This window comes from Salminus brasiliensis, chromosome 11 (assembly GCF_030463535.1).
Source record: "Salminus brasiliensis chromosome 11, fSalBra1.hap2, whole genome shotgun sequence".
NCBI classification, from domain to species: Eukaryota; Metazoa; Chordata; class Actinopteri; order Characiformes; family Bryconidae; genus Salminus; species Salminus brasiliensis.
Window position 1 is genome coordinate 22,723,292 of NC_132888.1, and position 19,623 is coordinate 22,742,914.

Consider the following 19,623-nt stretch of genomic DNA (forward strand, 5'->3'; position numbering starts at 1 on the left):
TGAAACTTTTTAGTGTTTTTTTTATTTTGTGTTCTAAAAAATAGAAACCTTAAAAAAATAAATAGCTCTATGAAGAAGCTCTTGTACAATAACATAACCAGCATAGTCCTTCACTGAAGGGATAATGCACTTCGCCTTATTTGCTGTAATGTACATTCAATACATGTCATATACACACCTGGAACAATCAGACAAGCTTTAAGTCATATTACGTCATTGATTAAAGGCACGCTTTTTAAAGAGTCAGTCGTATCTGCTCTATTGGTAATGATGCAGGTGCACCATATCTCATATACACTAAAGTACTACAGCTTAACATTAACAACTACGAAACAGAGGAAAAGTAGGAAAGCCCTACCGACTCTGCTGTCCATCTGCCTTTCTCTATTTGTAGAGCAAGTCTCAATCATCTAATGGGCTACAAATCTTTCCTTTGGGATATATCTCTTAATGCTAGACCTTCTAGGTAGTCAGAAATGCATATACCCAATAGCTGCAGAAACTGGAGTAGCTGTACACAGTAATCATATTGCTAGCTGTAATATGACATTTAACACTGAAGTTTTCTGCATTGGCGCAAACAAAAACAGAAACTACAGTAAATAAAAGCACACTGTTCAAAACTCAAAGGATCTGTTGATCAGTTTGCTTCATATTACATGTAATAACACAACACAATTCTCGTCCATTAACTAGTAAAAGAAATGATTAGCACCTTGACTCAATAACAGAACATTTTCCCTATAATCAAGAAGTACTGTGCAAAAATCAGAGACCACCTTTTCAGATAAAATGTCATTTGAGACATAAAATATACGAGAATCATCTCGTAACTCCTGGAAGGTTATATTACATGATTAATGACTGTTCAAGATACTATCCCAGATGTAAAGTTGGGGTTGGAACTCATCTATTACATATGCTGTGGTCCTGCCCTGATCTGGAGGGATGTTGGTAGGCAGTTTTGGATGCTATTGCAGAGGTCACCAACGTGGAGAGTCTGTGTTACCATAACCTTAGATTTATTTATTATTATAGCACTCCTTCCTGTAGAGCTGGGCAATATGATGATATTTTATCATATTGTGCTAAAGTTTGTAATTTTGATTCACAATGTGCTTCTCTAAGCATATGGAGGAGACTGTTAGTGCTTAATAAACACTGATCAGCTGCAGGTTTCATTACAGACAGTGTAATTAGACTGGTTTAATGAGATGAAGTGCAGCAGTTGTTGAGTATTAATATTTGTATTTAGTACAGGAGAGGATCTGAGTAGTAGTTATGTCTTTAAAAACCGTGATATAGTATTTTTACCATATCGCCCAGCCCTACCTTCCAAGCTAAGCCCCCGAGAAAATATTATTTACTGTACAGAAAAAAAACAAGCTGTTTGTGAAATACTGGGGAGATTTTCTTGTCTCAATCCAGAATCCAGAACTACATAAGTAATATTTTTTATTTGATTTATGTATTTATTTATTAATTTATTATTTTTATTTATTTATTTGTAATTCAATTTATTGCTGTGTTGTTTTCCTTTCTCTATTCTGGACTTGCTCTGTGAGCGTTTGTATATATATATATTTTTTTTGGGGGGGGGGGTTTGATTTGTACAAATCCATGCATGTTTTATGTAATTTTGATGTAATGTGTTGGAAAAACTAATAAACATATTGCTAATATATATATATATATATATATATATATATATATATATATATATATATATATATATATTTCTTTTTTCCCCAAAAGAAAAAAAAATAGTCAAAGAAAAGAAGCAGAAAAAAGAGGAGTTTCCAAAACTGGAAACAGAGAAGTTGGGACCTTTAGCAACTGTGCAAGGCCTTGTAGACCACCAGAACCGCCCTCCATCACATGAACAACACTTAAAGCTTTCATCTAGCTCTGCTCTCGCTTGCAATCTGAAAAAAGCATACACCAGATGTTTGAGTCCATCCTTCCACTGTGAGAAGACGACTCTGTACTGTGGGTCTGAAAAAATGTGGTGAGAACAATGAAAAGTGTTTCTAGAAAATAATGGACTGACCATCCTAGAGTCAAAACTTGAATGTGTCATTGAATGTGTTGGGAAGACTTAAATGGCAATAAGCAGAAAATGGTCCAACTTCTAAGCCGGAACCTTTGGAGGTGTGGAAAAAAATGTGACACACCAAGGGTGTACACTTAACACTAAAATATCTGATATTACGTTCAGTGGTTGAGACGTCTGTGTTTAATTATGCTAATTTTTAAAACATATTTAATGGCTTAATGGCTGTTTTGACCAGAGCTGAAATAATTGCAAGGTGGCTTTTGACTTTTGCGCAGTACTGTTTCAAACATTATAAATAAATCTTAATAAAAGATTTATATAGCAATAAGTTTATCTATAAATACTGAGAATTACGTAACGATCTTCATTAAAACAAGCTTAGAGACGATGGCATGGAGTTACCTAATCTTCGTCCCAAGTACAGTAGCACCTGGAACTGCAAGAAATCAAATGTGTGGAAAAGGGATTAGGAGGAGTGGATTGTTTGGCAGCTTAAGTCCAAGAGCTTCACTCCATGGGAATCCAAAACAGTTGGACGGATGCTGATAGAATATGCTATCCCTGTTGAGGTAGATCACTACTGAAAAAAAGTAGTGGTTATAAATAGGTGTTGGAAACAGCACTCAGAAATATGAGATTTCTTTCATACAGGAACCAGTTTATGTCTTCATCCTAAGACTAATCTTCTCCTGCTTTACTTCAGGGTGGCCCGTAGGTTGTTGTACAACTGCCTAACCATTTTGCCACCTATTTGGCCATAGCATGCCCATTGTTTGGAAGTTCCACACAATCCTGATATATACACTCTTCAGATACTGACATGGGTTGTTTAGAAGGATCACACTTTTCTTTTGCGATGGTATTCCCAGTGTAATCAATGCAGAGCACGCTGCGCCGGCGCTCTCCATGACCACACGTTCGGGAACATGAAGACCAAGGTCCTATTTGCCATATTGGGCACGGCAGGTCTGCGCAAGGCCTGATATCTGTGGGCTTGAGGTCTTTGTCGCAGTGGTTTGAGTAGAAGCCGGCATTATCCTTGCACTCCACGGTTCTCCGAGACCACCCGGAGCCGCAGCTTTTGGAGCACTCGGCCCACTCGCCTAACACCCACTGTGGAACGCCGAAAGGATGAATCAAGTGGACAGAAGTGCTCCTCTCTTTGGGTTTGTTGAAAGAGACCCCTTTAGGGATGAAGAATGTGTATTTCACCTTCGGTGGGTTGGCCTCTCCAGCGGTGGCGAGCAGCTGTATGACGACAGCTTCCTGAAGTTGACGGAAGCTCTGGATCCTCTCCATGGTGGTGGCCGAGCCGCTGTACTTGAGCACGGCTCCGCGAGCTGGAATGTCCTGCTCTACGGTGGACACTGAGTAGTTGCCGTTGAGTATATACTCGCCGTCTGCTCGCTTCACAGCAAGGTAGCTGCCGTCATGTTTCACACCTCCGTTGCTACGTTGCTTGATGTCAATATTGGTGGCTCCTATTGGGATGGTTACGATATCACTATATCCTTGGCTGAAAACAGAAAGAGGTTCAATTATGAAGCAGCTGAACATGTAGGTCCTGGATTTGAGCACATATTTCAGTGTCCAGAGGATGGAACACAACATGGCAATTTCTGATCATATCTATATCAGAGTCAGTAGTGTGGAAAAAAGTTCCTTATGGATCTCATTTATCACAGACGGGCCCCAATGTGTACATACTGCAAATGTTTGTGCTACCTGGTCAAAATATCTGTTACTGTGAATAACTAAGTATTTCAGGTCTTATCTGGGGATTTCCGCCCATTCTTTCTCACAGAAGGCTTCTAGTGATGTGAGATTCTTGGGTTATCCTGCATGCACTGTTCTTATGAGGTATATTCATTTTTCTTAATAATGTTTCATTTGTGGGACTGTGAGAGCCATGGCAAAACCTTCAGCTCACGCCTTTTGAGGTTGTCCATTGTGGTTTTGAGGTGTGTTTACGATCATTATCCTGCTATAGAAGCTGTTCTCTCTTCATTTGCTTTATTGAGATGTTTGCTTCCAGAATTTGCTGCCACTTAATGTAATCTATTCATCCCTCTACCAGTGAAATGTGCCTCATGCAACAGTTGGAGAGGAATTCTCTCCATGATATTATGCACCCTTTTCTCCGAGTTGTTCAGCTGGAAGGTTTTTCAAAATTGCATCAGGCTTGTTTAGATATATACAGTTAGATCATTATATATGTCTGATGCTGATACTTCTAATTTTGTGGTGAGGATACAGGAAAGGTTTTCCTCTGGTGCTTTTTTTCCATAAAGGTCATATTTGTGCAGGTGTTGCTGCACAGTAGAGCAGTGCACCACCACTGCAGAGTCTAAGGAATCTTCCTGGTTTTCCAGACCTGAATGTAACCTACACCTATATTGCTAACCGCCATTTCTTAGTTACATTAAGAACCGAAGGATCAGCTACCTGAAAACACTTGGTCTGCTAGTTAAGAGCTTGGTAAAAGTTATCTGAAAGCTTAAGTCTCTTGGCACCCAAACTTGTGCATGGTGCTCCTTTCCTTTTTTAGCTTTAAATGTACCAAACAAAAATAATAAACTTATTGTTAATGTTAATGTTTCATCTCTAACTTTTTGTTTTTTGGAGATCAGTTAATCTTCTGCTCACTTAAGTATTTACAGTAACAGTAATTTTGACTAGGGGTGCCCAAACTATTGCATGCCACCGTATGTATATTAAAACTACTGTATATCGGCATTGGCTCACCATCCCAACTTGTTAGTAATATCAGTGATGATGATATGACCCTGATTTTAATTCCTCAATCATTCACCATTAATCATTTTTCAGGTTGTTCAAATATTAGGCTTAAATTTGCACTCAGACATGATACAAGTCTGAGCTTTGATGAATAAGATGAATAATAACTATAATGTTATTGAGGTTAATTGTAAACAGGCTTACATGACTTTGTTGAATGATCCCGATATCTTCCTGCAGCTAAGTCCATCCCCACCACACACGCCACACTTGTCGAACTTCTTGTTAGAGCCAATCTCTAGATCACAGCCAGCTTTGACGCACTGGCCTTGGACGCAGATCGATGTGGTATCTGGGCCGCATGTTGTTCCATCAATTACCTAAGGTTACATGATACTTCGTTTCAACATTATGCCTGCTTTCCAATCGTCAGAAGGTTATTTAGCTAATCTATAAACAGCTATGAACTCCAATTACCAGGAACATTTAATTGATGCTTATGTGTTCTGGATTTACCTTGGCTTCAAACACTCTGAACTCACTGCTGCCTTTCGCTCTGCAAAAGAGCTTACACCTGTCCCGGGGAGATACTCCAGCATATTTCGGTATCCACTGTTTGATGTTTCCATGAATATCAAAGTGATTGGGGTTGTTGTACTTTTCACACTGTTCTTCTCGGAAGCTTTTCCCTGTAATCAATGAAGAGTTTTCTTTTTATTATTTGCTGGTGATCTGGGCCAGGAAAGTTAGAAGCAGTTTGGGCTGCATGAAATCAACTGCTGTACTATTACAAGTGCAACATATAGATTTTGTAATCTTTCACAAAATTATGTAGCTCTTAATACTGTGTAATTAACCAATAATGTAATAACTCCACTGCGCATTTGGTCAAAAATGGAATTAAACTTAATAGTGTAATAAGGTGTTACTTCACACTCCTGGTCTCCTCCTGGATGCCGGCCTACATAGCCAAGAGTGGTCCAGCCCTTTCGAGCTTTAAGTACAACTCCGCTTGACCCGCCATCCTTTAAGATCCACTGAAGACAAGCATCCAGGCTTTTTTCTGTCCTGGCACTGAAGTGGTGGAACAAGCTTCCCCTGGGTGTCCGAACAGCAGAGTCCAACGCTCGCTGTCTTCAAATCCAGACTGAAGACCCACCTCTTCCAAGAGTACTTGGGCAAAGTGCAGTGCTGAGTATTATGGTTTCCATACTCAGTGTTTAGTAGTGTCTAAGCTTAGAGGTATCTTTTAAATCCTAGTCTATACAAACTAAAGGTATTTTCTGAGTAAACAGTGAAGCTTTAGTAAGTCGCTCTGAATAAGAGTGTCTACTAAAGGCCTTAAATGGAAATGCATATATATATATATATATATATATATATATATATACATAAACAAAACTATTCGCAGTAGCTCCCCATATACTCTATTTGTAACACCTTTTTACACTTGGGTTTTATTGCATTTTTGATTGCATCAAGTGCAACATGTTCTTACAGATCTGTTCAGAAGTGCTACAGTGCAACTTAAGGCCCACGATTTAAAAACACATTGTTCTGTAAAATGTAGACTGTAACATACCATGGTTGCTTTCACAGGCCTGTGTATTGCAGGACTGATACTGAACTCTCTGCCCCTCGCAGTAGCTCCCCCCATTCTGAGGAGCCGGTTGATCACACTCTCTCAAGGAGAACATTACTCCTCCTCCACATGATCTGGAGCACTGCTGCCATGGCCCCCATTTGCCCCAGCCTCCATCCACTGACACCTGCAACCACACAGAACAAGAGTTATGCTCCCACATACAAGCCTGTGTGATATACAAAAATGATACACTGAAGCCTTCTGCAGGGTCCAACTAAGGTGTGGTCACTTTAGTTTGGGGTCTTTTCAAAAACATAACATAAAACAAAGGAAGGGCCCATAGTGGAAAACCTAAAGGGCTCATCATGGAAGAATTACAAAAACATTGACAGATATCCATTTATTTGGAGTGTATGAATGGACCTCAGGAGAAAAACTGTAGAATATGGGCCTCTGTAGTTGTATCTATAGTACTATAGTACTATTTACTATAGTATAGCCATTAAAAAAGTTACATGTGGGCAGGGTATGATCATATCTATTGAGATTTCATTGGATGGCGAGGTCGGGGAAGGCAGGTTTGTTACCGAATATGCTACACCGCACTCACATTTGAGCCTGTGAGGAGGTAATCACTAATGTTTCCACTTGATTATAGGTGGGCTTGTTGGGAGGGGAAGGGAAAGCATGCTGTAATATGACTGGTTAACTTATATTTTCCCCGCATCCTTGTGATCATCTACATCAGCCAAATGTCTTTAAATATGTTTTCTATATTAATTTATTGTATTGATACAGACACTGAAAGTACATGAAATACATTTTACCTTTGGTTTCATGACCTCCTCCGTAGCAGTGCACACACCGTCCAGGCAGGTCCTGTCAGGGCCACAGTTTGTGCCATCGACCCAGGGTAGGCTTCCATTTCTGGTGGTACAAACAGACTGGCCATCCTGTTGGCACCACAGCTGGCTGCACGCTTCGGCAACTGAGCTGTTGTGGCAGTATGAGAACCCCTCGCCAAAGACCTGCTGGCACTGGCGGTCCAGGCTGTAACTCAGGCCAGGCAACTCAGTGGGCAAGGGCAGCGTCTTCTCAGGAGCATCCAGTAGGCAGTCTCCTGTTATTAAGCCCAGAGACAGAAAGAGCGGTAAATCTAGATGGCCGAGTGTTGTGTAACAGTAGGAACGTTTGGCTCCCCTGGCTGACATTTAGGGAAACCTGCAGGAATGCACATCTGGGCGAGTGAGCGGAGAGGAGAACTCCAAATGAGCGCCAGTGCCACGTGGGGGAGATGGGCCACAGCCCACCACAAATGCTACAGTAGTTAAAAGTGGGAAATACTTTACAGCAATGGTTACTACAGAGGCGTATGCTTTTGCGTGGGAGAAGGGGAATAGGTTCTGAGTGACTCAAAGGAAGGGAACTCTATGAATCACCAATTGACAGATCTACAATAGCTGGTTTTGTTTTCCCTACTGTGTCACAGATACAGTAATATATTCCTCGGAAAGGAAGGGAGGGTATCCCCTGTACATTACATTGCTGGGAATGTAATGTCATTCCCAGAAAACCCCCTCTTATACAGTAAATAGAAAGCAACAGCAACTGCCATGGAATATGGACTAGGAATTCAAACTACTTAACAAGCCTGCAGAGAAAGTTCACTAGTACTACTATAGTGCACAGTTGTGCCAGGTACTTACCATGACCATTGTCAAAGAATTCAGTGATGTAGAAAGCACTGCACGGAGACCAGGGAGATGTTTTATTGAAGCCGTTGAATATAGGAGCCATAACGTGGTTCTGAGACATCCGTTCGAAGTGCCTCTCGCAGTTCTTGGAGTCATCATGAGGCATGCTCAGCACATGGCCTGCATAATAACAAAGATATCACCACGACTGTAAACACATCATCAAATATCAGTTTAAATATGATTCAAATTTATTGATCTGTCAGGTGTCAATCATTTTCAACCTATAATTGATATACACCCAGTGTTCGATTAGGTTGCTACGTGAAGCAGGCCTCGTGACCACAGTTCTTCCAATGCCAGTGTTCGCAGAAATGGCAGCTCAAACTTGGCGAGCTAGGAAGCTAAAGTCATGGAATCAAATGAGTACTGGGCTACTCTGAACGCCAAATGTAGCCGACCCTCCAACATCTCCTCCCTCTGACACAAACCGGACATAAGAAGGGGAACCATGCGAGAAAGCCAAACACAGGGAAGTGGATAGGTACTGTGTTAGGCTTTTAAGCTAGCTAACTGCACGCTGCGTTGAGAGGACACTGAGAGGACATTGATCCTATAGACTCAGGATTAATAGCAAAAAATAACTGTTCCTGTTACAGTGCTAACAACAAAGCAATGCTACAGGCTCCTGTGAGCTACCACAGTGACATAAGCCAGCCCGTAAAAGCAGAGCTCTTTTTCACAAGCCCAACAGCAGAATAACCAGGTTGTAAATAGGCTTGTAAAACCGCATCTGAGCATTTTTCATCTCAACCAACCATCCCATCTTTATATTTCTGCATCAGCAGTAGAAGCAAAAGTTGCTCTTAAACAGTAGGCCTGCAAGCAGTAGGAATGCATGTCTGCAGATTCAATGGAGTTACTTGTGAGTAAGTCAATTGCAAATTACTACTAATAAACTTATTCGAATTTAATTTCCGGCCTAATTAATTGTGCTCAAGTGCTGTAACATGTATTATCGATATGCTAAGTACGTACATTTTTCCCCAACATGCTAGATGCCTGCATTAGCCATGAAGGTAAAAACATCAATATGCACTGTAGATATGCACACCTAGTTCGTGGGCTATTGTGAAGGCTGCCTGCAGTCCAGAGTCTTCAATGACAGAGCAGCTCCTTTTAGGGTCACACATAGTCCCCACATCTGCAACGCCCAGCGTGTCACAGCTCTGATGGCCGCAGATATCCTGGTGTAAGAAAGGAACGCAAAAGAGAATCTCTTAAGCACTTTCCGTTCTCCTCATAATGAAGAGAGAGCAACATTTTTGTCAGTGTTTCCACAATAAAGCGAGGCAAATAAATACTTCTGGCAGGCAGCAGACATCTCAAGTGACAACGTTTAACAGTGCGGTATCTGAAATGAGTCCTAACAACATACCCCAAATCTTTTCCACCCCTCGCCCAGCCCCTCAGACGCCGCGCAGATAAAGCCACACATGATTCAAATCATATCTGAGGTGGGTACAGTTTCTGAATTAAGCTATACAGGACCTACACAGTGGCGGGTCTCCATAGAGAGCTCCTTAAAGCCTATGGCTTTCCTAGTGCAGGAATTATTGTCGGTTATGTATATTTAGAACTGTTTGGTTAAGGAAACCTTCTGGTGTCCCACAGGGTTCAATTTCAGGGCCTATGAAACTGAGGTTAATTGTGCCACAGTCGATCAGCTGAGACATGTGTAGTGTCTGATCTTTGCTTCTTTATGTTTTGCACTTGTTATGAGGCTAATGTAGCTCACAAGTAACAGAAGCCTACAGTCACCGGTTAGCATCCTGCCTCAACACATGTCAAATTGTTCGGTAATCACAAATGGACACTGTAGAACCCAACTCCAACAAGAGGCAGCAGCCATAAACAGCAGTTCCAGACATCCTGAAGCCTGAATTTTGTAAATATGTTTGTCTATCAAGGGTACGCATTTACATTTTGGGCTGAACCATCCCTTTAAAGAGCCCTGGACCCGAAAGAGTCTGGCCTCTTACCTCTCTAGTGAATAGCACAGCAGTGTCAAAATGCTCAGGATGCCTCTGGCTGGATGGATTGAACAGCTGTTGCCAGGAGCAGAAATTGCGCAGTGCCAAGCCCCCATTGCTGGAAAGCGCCGGCCCAACTTCTTCATCTTCCACAATCAGCACCTTCACGATCACGATGTTCACAGAGTTCTTGATGCTGGGATGTTTGTAAAGCTGAGCGGCCACTGACACCAAGGTCAAGATGTAGTGCTGTTGGAGGGAGACAAACCATACACATGACTCTTTGACAGCTGAGCTTAAAAACCTAATAAAAAACATGTGCTACGGAGCCATTGTACTGCAGGGTATTAGCTGCTTCACTGACATCATGATGAGACCATGATGGCTATTTCAGGACAAAGTACAGAGTTCTCAGACTAAGCCGCCTGTAGACACAGTGATCAGCTGCATTTATTACACTATGAATGCAGTCTCTTCTAAACATGCAACAGGCATCGACCATTGGACTGAAGCTGGGGACAACTGTCCTGTGGACAACCCTGTGCGTATCGGGTCTTTTTAATGCTTCTTTAACAGTTTCAAATCTGAAAATGCTGGAAATGCACAATGTGGAGAGCGTAACCACACAAAAATGGCGTTGCTATTTTGCTCTGTCCAGATGAAGCATGTATTTAGGTTTCTGCCAATACCCTGCAAAACCCAGCGCAAAATTTATTCTTGCAAGAAATGCCTTGAAACCCACACCCCTAGACCATAAACACCCCTAATGTATCAGGCAAAAACACGTGATGTTGTTGTAGCACGTTTGCTTAGACAATGGAATGACTTGTCAATGTCTTACTATGAACTTCGACAACAAAGACTGACACATGGAGCCAATCAGAAAATAACTGAAGGCTTTCCTTTCCTATTAAAAATTCACATAAAACAAAGACTTCTGGGTGTGAATTTTACTGAACACTGGGCAAGCACAGGGGAACCTCATGACTAGAATGAACAAACCAGAAGTAAAGCTTTTCTAAAAGGCTCAATTTCCTCCATTTTGTCTGTTGTTTTTTTGTTTGTTTGTTTGTTTGTTTTTTTGGCTAAAGGTAAAGCTAATTTTTACACATTTAAATTGAATATAAAATATACCAGCTCTTTTCTGTGCCTGATTTTAAAAACAGGCTACAACACTCCTGAGAAATATGAATGAGATGGGCTAAGCAACAAAAAAAAAAAAAAAAACAAGATATGTAAATAAGTTTTGTGACGTCAGATAAACAGTAAATTATAGGGTAATCTAGCCGTCATATGAGCACATTGAACACATTACTATTATTGTATTATTTATTATTCAATAATACAGCTGTGTATGTGTGTCTTTTCGTTCCCAAAAAAAACACCACTTGCCTTTATCCCGTCTCCATAGAATCTGGACATGGAGGCATCTGCGACCACCAGAGTTTCAATAAATCTTGGCGCGGATACAAAGCGCCTGCGCCTGGTGGTCCCATCACTGACCTTTCTCTCTATACCTGTACCAATGTCTAGGCTATCCTCTGTAAGTGTGCCCTCTACACCCCTCGTGACCTGTCTACCCCCCATATTCTCTCTCAATGCCCCATGGCTAGTCTCTGTACTCTCTCTAAATGTACCCTCTCTACCCCCCATTCTGTCTGTGAGTGTACCCTCTACACCACCTACACCGCTTAATCTACCCTGGCTCTCCTCCGCACCCCCTGTGGCCTCTCTTTCCTCTTTAACTGGACAGGGTGCTGTGTAGTGCCCATCCTCTGCTTGTCCGGAGGAACTCTTCGCGCCCAGAAGCGTTTTGGTGAAGTTTCTCCTCCTGATGATGTGCAGCTGCTCAGTGGAGCTCCCTGAGCCGAAGCGCTCGGGTTCAATCTGAAACTCCTCTCCCCCTGAAACGAAGGACCCCAGCATGCCGTGACAGAGGCTGACGGCCACCACGGAGTCCGGGCTGGAGTCCACCGTGCCAGTGAAGAAGCAGCCTCTGAGCTCCTCTCCGCTCTCCCTGCTTGTGTTCACGGCTCTGTGAGGGCGTGTGAAGATCCCGCCGGCCACCTGCCTCCTCACCCTCTCTCGCCCCTCAGAGGCGCCCGAGGCTGAAAGGTCCACGGCCTTGATTCGATAAAGCTTCATGTCTGGAGATATGAAGCTACTGTCCGGGTTCAGACTGAGGGTAAACGTCCTGCCGAAAGCCGTGAGGCTGAACCGTGGGTGCTCCTCACTGCGCTTGGACACCCGTCCACCTCCATTCAGCCGAACAGGTACAACCTCCTCAACCCCTTCCGCGAAGTCCTCAGCATCGAGCCGCTGCTGGGAGAAGCCCACCATCAGCAGACCCAGCAGGAGCACCACGCAACCCAGGCACGGTCGCATTTCAGCCGACAGTGAGATGTTAAATGAGAGAAGTGTTGCTGGCTGCTCCTGAACTACACAGCTGTGTGACAGCAGTTATATATATATATATAAAGACACTGATTATCCAGCACCTGCCTTCATCATAAAGCTTCAGGCTACAGCTTCGTCCACACACAGGCTTAGCTAAAGCTACAGAGGACGCCCGCTCAGGCTGTCCGCACTTCTTCTGCCTGTGGACCGAAGGCGCGGGTATTTATACTTTCAGCCTCCTCTCAGACGCTGCTGAGGAGCTATTTTTGAGATGCAGCGCTGCGAGGTTCTCTCCTCCCACTCGCATTTCACGAAAAAACGCCCAGATCAGGCTTGTCCAATAGAAGCCGGGGGTATTTCCCTATTGCAGGCCGCGGTTTCACATGGAGAGGGCTCTTTTATTAGTCTGTCAAGAAGTTGCTCCTCTCCAGAGGTGGTAGAGTCCTGCTCGAGTCCATTGTTGGTTAGCAGAAGTTCTTTAGAAGAAAATGAGAGCAGAGGCACCGTCCACAGCTTGGAGGATGAAACTGGGGTGTATTGGGGCTCTTTTTGGGGCTGAAATAAAATATTTTTTAATTTAAAAATGTGGAGGAACACTTCATCATCCAAGAAAAGGCTCAGATGCGCCTGAGGCTGAAAAGTCCCCCGATTTGATACGATAAAGCTTCATGTTTAGAGATATGAAGCTACTGCCCGGGTTTAAACTGTGGGTAAATGAATAGTGGGTGTTCCTCACACCGCTTGGACACCCGTCCTCCTCCATTCAGCTTCAAACCTTTGCTGAGAGAAGCCCACCCTCAGCAGACCCAACAGGAGCACCACTAAACCTGTGGAGGAACCTCTTAAGATGCTTTGAGGAACCTTCAAGAAAGATTTTTCATTTTGAAACGAAAGAAAAACGGTTCCTTCAAGGTTCCTCAACAGTTTCAACCTGAAGAACCTCCAAAAGTTCCTCAAAGGTCTTAGACTTGTGTCTTAGACAGTGTAGCTTAGTACACTGTGTGCAAATTGCATGATGAATGGTGCAATAGAATAAGTAAAAACATATAAAAACAAATAAAAACAGTCATTGCGATATATAAAGCCATTAGCTAAACCATTACCCTTAAGTGACTTGTAGGAATCACTTGTAGTGTAGGGCGACTTGTAGGAAATTTGTATTTACGCTTTGGAGATTTTAACTGGCAGAACAAGCGAAATATGCAATGCGCCGTCATCTCCACAAGGTGGCGTTATGGTGTTTGATACCGGGTTCAGTGAAACACTTCGGGCGACTGTTGTATTTTGTTTTAGACCGTAAAGAGTCCAAAACAACGCCATATTTTCTAATTAATGCCCTTCTAATAGGTATTGCAGTCTGTCTAATATTTGTAGACGTAATGTAATATTTGGCCGCAGACATAGTCAATTTATGGCTCCCTTATTTCATTATTTTGAATTTATAATTCATTCATTATTTAACTAGTAAAATGGTTCATGTCACGGTTTAATGTTTCATTTTTACTGTCTAATTTTGATATTAAGCATATTTAAGCAATTCTTAAACTCAGTTTAGATATGTTAAGTCGAACACGAGGGGGCGAAAAAATACAGAAACAGACGAAGCCGCCCCAATTCAGGACCTTTAATGATGCCCTCAGCCAGTCGATTCGTAACGAATGAAGCATGTACCGTTGCTGCCATGCAAAAACCTTGTATCTCCAAAATGAAAACAAAACACGAGTTGCCTCTAATGAGCTGCATTGTTGCGTTATAGTGCACTGTTAAAAGCATAAGCTCATTGAGGAACATTTGGAGGTTCTTCAGTTTGAAACTGGTGAGGAACCTCTTAAGGTGCTTTGATGAACATTCAAAGGACCGTTTTCTTCTAAAAAAAAAAAAAAAAATCTTGAAGGATATTTAAAGCACCTTAAGAGTTTCATAAAACTTTGCAGTTTCAAATTGAGGAACCTCCAAGTTTATTTAAGGCAAATGTAAACATTTTCTGGAGCATTTTTATTGATCCATATATCATGAAATATATATATATGTATTAATTTATTTATTTATTTATTTTTTTTTAGTTATATATATTTTTGTTTTTGTGTGAAAACCGTAAGAAACTTGCATTAGAGCTTTGAAGATGGCAGGGTGGGCAACTCTGAATTACTGTGTTTTCTTGAGTTCGGTTCACTTTATACTAAATTCAGTACGTGTATTGCTGTCTCAGTACACACACACACACACACACACACAGCATCCCACGACGAGGGATCGTCAAGACCGTTTCATCCTGAGGACATCTGGACCCTACGCGCGCGCGTTTTGCGTTTATAATTCTTTACATATTTTATTTGTAATATTCTCTCTCTATATTTTTGTATTTTCTTTAATGTATTAAATATTTATTAAATTTGTAATATTTACACACTTTTGCTTTTTCACTTGTTTGGCTTTTATGATTTTTGTTGAACAAAAAAAACGTAGATATAATTTATTTCGTTTTTTTTCGTGTCCATTATGAGCTAGTCGCAATCTAGTCTCTCTCTCTCTCTCTCTCTCTCTCTCTCTCTCTCTCTCTCTCTCTGACAGATGAGCTACATCTCGGTCATATGTTAGGGCAGACCTGCGGGCGTTAATTGGCTGCGGCGAAAACGTGAGAACGTCCAATCAGCGCTCTCCTGCGCCTCCCAGCCGCTCCGCTTCGGAGCCGCAATGTTTACATGTGACGCAAAAGAGTAAGAGTGACCGAGCAGAGGCGAGGAGAGGCGAGGCGAGTCTCCCAGCGCGGACAGCATGGAGTATGAGTGGACTTTCACCGGAAAATAAACGACTACTTTAATTAAGGGCAGCACATCTTTTCTGAAGGATCCACTTTTTATTATTTATTTTTTTAATTATTATTTTGATTTTAATTTTTCTATCGGATATCTCTTTGCAGCATCAACAATGTCCATGTTCCCCCAGTCTGTATGCTTTCTTTTTAACGTCCTGCTCTGTTCTCATTCATACTTCTGTATGGAAATCGATTTCTGTCAACCTGTGCAACTTGACCACGGACGCGACTCCAGTGCGAGCGGGGAGGCGCAACCACGCGGCGTTGTGGTGAAAATAAGCGCCTTCAAACAGGATTTCTACCTGAACGTCTTCCCGGACTCCAGTTTTGTGAGACCTGATGCCACCTATGAAAGTCATCCGTCGCTCACAGCTTCCTCCGTCTCTGAGCTGACACGGTGCTTCTACTCTGGAGACGTGAACTCGGACTCTTCCTCCTATGCAGCTCTCAGTCTGTGCGGAGGGGCGCGGGGGGCTTTCTTCTACAAGGGGATGCAGTACCTGTTCCAGCCCCGAGGCAACCATACGGCTCAAGGGTCCCCCTCAAGCCCAGAAATGACTCACGTCATACAGCAAATACATGGCACCGACAGTCCCCACAAATCGACCTCCAGCTGGTGTGGGGTGGCATCAGCCCCTGAGCACAGTATGGCAGAGTCCCTGGAGAAGTACACGCACCTGGCGGCGAAGAACCTGACCGAAACCATGCTTAGAGGCATGACCAGGTCTAAAAGGTTTGCATCTCTCCCCAGGTATGTTGAGGTCCTGGTGGTCGCAGATGACTCCATGGCCAAGTTCCACGGCGACGGCCTGAAACAGTACCTTCTGACGCTGATGTCGGTGGCTGCCAAGCTGTACAAGCACCCCAGCACCCTAAACTTTATCAACATCGTGGTGGTCAAGTTCATGGTGATCACTGAGCCAGAGAAGGGTCCCAAGATCTCTGGCAATGCAGCTCTGACGCTGAGGAACTTCTGCACCTGGCAGAAGAAGCTCAACAAGGTTAACGACAAACACCCCGAGTACTGGGACACTGCTATATTATTTACCAAGCAGGTAAGGAGGGGTAGCGGACGAGTGGCTCTTCACAGCTGTTAACTGGAGAAAGTAACATCTGGAGGAAGTATTAATAACAGTGAAAAATAAAAAGAAACAATTATTGAGCAAAAAAATAAAAAATAACTGACACTGATGGGACAGGGCTCTTTAAAAGGTGCTAGCAAGGTGGCTGGGCCTATAAATCAAGAGGTCAAGGGTTCAAGTCCACTTTATGGGAGTCACACCTTCAGGAAAGGCATGTAAGCCCAGGCATTTGTGAGGGTCTGTCCCTTCATTTAGTTGGAGGAAAATTCCACCAACATTCCTGCACAGCTTAATGGTTAGGATGTAATGAGAGTCACTGAGAGTGATTTGGTGTGAAGCGTGAAGTTCTAGAGAAACTGACAGAGTCCAAATTGTTCCCAGTTCTGGTGATGAGCTCCAGACGTCTGAAGAGTCTCTCTGAAGACACTGAAACGTCTGACATTGTTTTCAAACAAATGGAAAACCCTGCTGACTTGTCTGCTTCATTAAACCATGATGTGATGTTCATTTATAATCAAAATAATCTGCATTATGCAAATACAACGCAACAGACTGCTTGATGGACTGCCATGTTAATTATTATGCTGAAGCTCAAGATCAGAACTGTAGCCTTCATCCTTTCTTATGTCCTTCAAGTACAAGAAAGCTCTAAGTGAACATTTCCGCCATCATCTCTGCACCACCCAACTGGCATCATTTCATCATCATTTCTTCTGAAGGAGAGTCCTTAAACACATCCATAGTACCAGTGCTTTATTCATTGGGGCAACAGGTGGTCTATGTTTCCATCTGTGTTTTAACTACAGCTCTTTATAGACATTCTTGGCCACCCTTGCTGGTCACTGCAGTCCTGCACTTCTCATTATTTGTCCAGACAATAAAATTCCCACTGACTGAAAGTGTGTTGATCAATATTATATGCATGTCATGTTACTGCTTACGTACAGTCTTCATTACGTAACTCTTCCAGTAGGAAGAGCCTAGAGCCTGATGAATATTTAAATGCATGTCTTGTTACATTGTATTTTCATATTTTTATACAATTTTATATATATATCTTTTGTATAATTTTTAATTTACCCTCAAGGAGTCAAAATAATCACTAGCTTTCCTGAGTGGCCCAGCTGTCTAAGGGTGCAGTACCCAGCAATGCCACAGCCATCCATGGAGTCCAAGAGAGCAGAACTGGCCTCACTTTCTCTGGGTTGAAAAGGTGGCCATACTTCATGAAACCCCAATCCCTCGGTGTGCTGCCAGTCAGTGTGGGTGTCTGTTAGCATCTGTAACAGAACCGGCAGTGAGTGTGTTTTCCTCCAAGAGAGCTCAGCCGCCCAATGATGTTGTAATAGCGGAGAGATCACATACTAGCCTCCGCCCTTCCTGCATAATGTGATGGGGGAGTCCTAGATAGTGGGCGTGTACTGTAATTGAAAGAAATTGGGGGGAAATCAGTGGATTACTCAATTGCTTGGTATTGCCTCCCCTGCATTAGACCACTGCTTACAAACCATGCTTTTTATTTGTTGATTCCGCTAGGACTTGTGTGGAGCTACCACCTGTGACACTCTGGGCATGGCTGATGTGGGGACCATGTGCGACCCTAAGAGAAGCTGTTCAGTCATTGAGGATGATGGCCTACCTTCTGCCTTCACTACAGCACATGAGCTAGGTAAACATATTCCTATACTACCTTGTGGGAGACCCTTTTTGGGCGTTAGGATGGACGAGGATGGAACGTTCTAGTGCCACTGCTATCTGCCTATGCTAATGACTATGTTAACATTTACATGGACTCAAATTGTCTGTTTACCACCATTACCTGTTATTCTTTTCATCATTGTTATTATCTCTACTATGACTGTATGAATTATTTTATATTAGGATTATATTAGCACACCCGAGCAGTAGAACAGTCTTATGTGGTGGTACAGTGACTTATTAATAATTTATAAATAGTTCTGACCAGAGGAGGATGGGTCCCCCCTTGTAAGCCTTGGTTCCTCCCAAGGTTTCTTCCTCCAGCTCAAAGGGAGTTCTTCCATGCCACTGTCGCCTCTGGCTCGCTCACGGGGGGGTTTTGTTGATCAGCTGTCCCCTTACTGATTACTGTTTCTGTAAAGCTACTTTGTGACATATACATATGTATATATTACCAAGCTATTACCAAGGTGGAAATTTTGTTTTTGCTATGTAAGAATATATATATATATATATATATATATATATATATATATATATATATACACAAAGCAAAAACAACATAATTAGCCTCAGCAATGGCCTCATTCAATAGGTTGGTCACCCAAAATATGAGCAAATAATATCTCCCCTAATATTTTACAAGCTTTACAGGAGTATACTGTATGTCATGCACTCGTAAAATAACTGTGGCTCCAATATTAGCTGCAGACTTGATCTCCCTGAATCCTCTGAACTGAACCCCTGAGTTTTCAGAGCTCTTGCGTGTGGTGCAGTTCAATTACAGTCTATCAGGTTGGTGGTCTCCATTCTTGAACTCTTTCTTCCACTGCTTTGATCCCATACGATCACTGTCGCTCAAACCGAGTCTCATTTGAAGACTCGAAGCACGCGCTGTCAAGAACTTGTTATTAATGCTGAAAACAGTGACAGCTGCTATCAAGCTATCAAGCGCTTTGAACCATTTCTCAGTTGCTGTGGAAGCAGAAATCTAAAGGGAAGCAGATGGGAATGAACTGCCACATGTTAACATCTATATGCTCCCTATGAATGCAAACTCCATGCTGTGGAAGTGCCATACAATCTGCAGTTAAATGATGATGTCGTGTTTCCCGTATTTTGTCCAGGCCACGTCCTCAATATGCCTCATGACAACGTGAAGGCCTGTGAGGAGGTGTTTGGGAAACTGAAGGACAACCACATGATGTCACCTACCCTCATCCAGATTGACCGCAGCAGTCCCTGGTCTGCCTGCAGTGCCGCCATCGTCACTGACTTCCTGGACAGCGGCCACGGTTGGTCCTGCCGTACAGTATCGCGGCCCTTTGATAACACGCCAGCTGTCATAACACACCTCCCACTCTCTCACTAAAAGAAGAGGGACCACACAGTGCAGTCTGGCATCATCAGCATGGTTGCTCAGAGCAGAGGGCATCATGAATGGCCTGAGGCTTACATGGTGACAACTGTATTCACAACAAAGCTAACAAAGAAGGCTTTATAGAAAGACCACCTTAATGTAGC

The 19,623-nt window shown here is 42.7% G+C and overlaps 2 protein-coding genes across 2 annotated transcripts in view; one reads left to right on the forward strand and one right to left on the reverse strand.

Annotated features, from left to right (window-relative positions):
- On the reverse strand, nucleotides 1-12,687 carry LOC140565954 (A disintegrin and metalloproteinase with thrombospondin motifs 8). The gene is made up of 9 exons (XM_072692222.1): nucleotides 11,500-12,687; nucleotides 10,117-10,356; nucleotides 9,189-9,321; nucleotides 8,087-8,254; nucleotides 7,208-7,500; nucleotides 6,378-6,564; nucleotides 5,312-5,484; nucleotides 5,000-5,175; nucleotides 1-3,572 (listed from the first exon to the last, which is right to left on the reverse strand). Exons 1-9 carry the CDS (start codon nucleotides 12,490-12,492, stop codon nucleotides 2,804-2,806), a joined length of 3,132 nt encoding a protein of 1,043 aa, XP_072548323.1. The 5' UTR covers nucleotides 12,493-12,687; the 3' UTR covers nucleotides 1-2,803.
- Nucleotides 12,658-19,623, forward strand: part of adamts15b (ADAM metallopeptidase with thrombospondin type 1 motif, 15b) — a 15,848-nt gene continuing 8,882 nt past the window's right edge. Inside the window, exons 1-4 of the mRNA XM_072692224.1 lie at nucleotides 12,658-12,723; nucleotides 15,076-16,374; nucleotides 17,938-18,070; nucleotides 19,227-19,394. Coding sequence (XP_072548325.1) covers nucleotides 15,433-16,374; nucleotides 17,938-18,070; nucleotides 19,227-19,394 — 1,243 coding nt within the window. The 5' untranslated portion in view covers nucleotides 12,658-12,723; nucleotides 15,076-15,432. The remainder of the gene's footprint in view (nucleotides 12,724-15,075; nucleotides 16,375-17,937; nucleotides 18,071-19,226; nucleotides 19,395-19,623) is intronic.

What these genes read in the sequence shown, in the direction of transcription:
- LOC140565954 (XM_072692222.1), bottom strand. Translation starts at nt 12,492, where the DNA reads ATGCGACCGTGCCTGGGTTGCGTGGTGCTCCTGCTGGGTCTGCTGATG. An exon ending in AGGAGGTCATGAAACCAAAG is followed by an intron (nt 6,565 to 7,207) that starts GTAAAATGTATT and finishes GTGTGGTTGCAG; the next exon opens with GTGTCAGTGGATGGAGGCTG. An exon ending in GGCCTGTGAAAGCAACCATG is followed by an intron (nt 5,485 to 6,377) that starts GTATGTTACAGT and finishes CATTGATTACAG; the next exon opens with GGAAAAGCTTCCGAGAAGAA.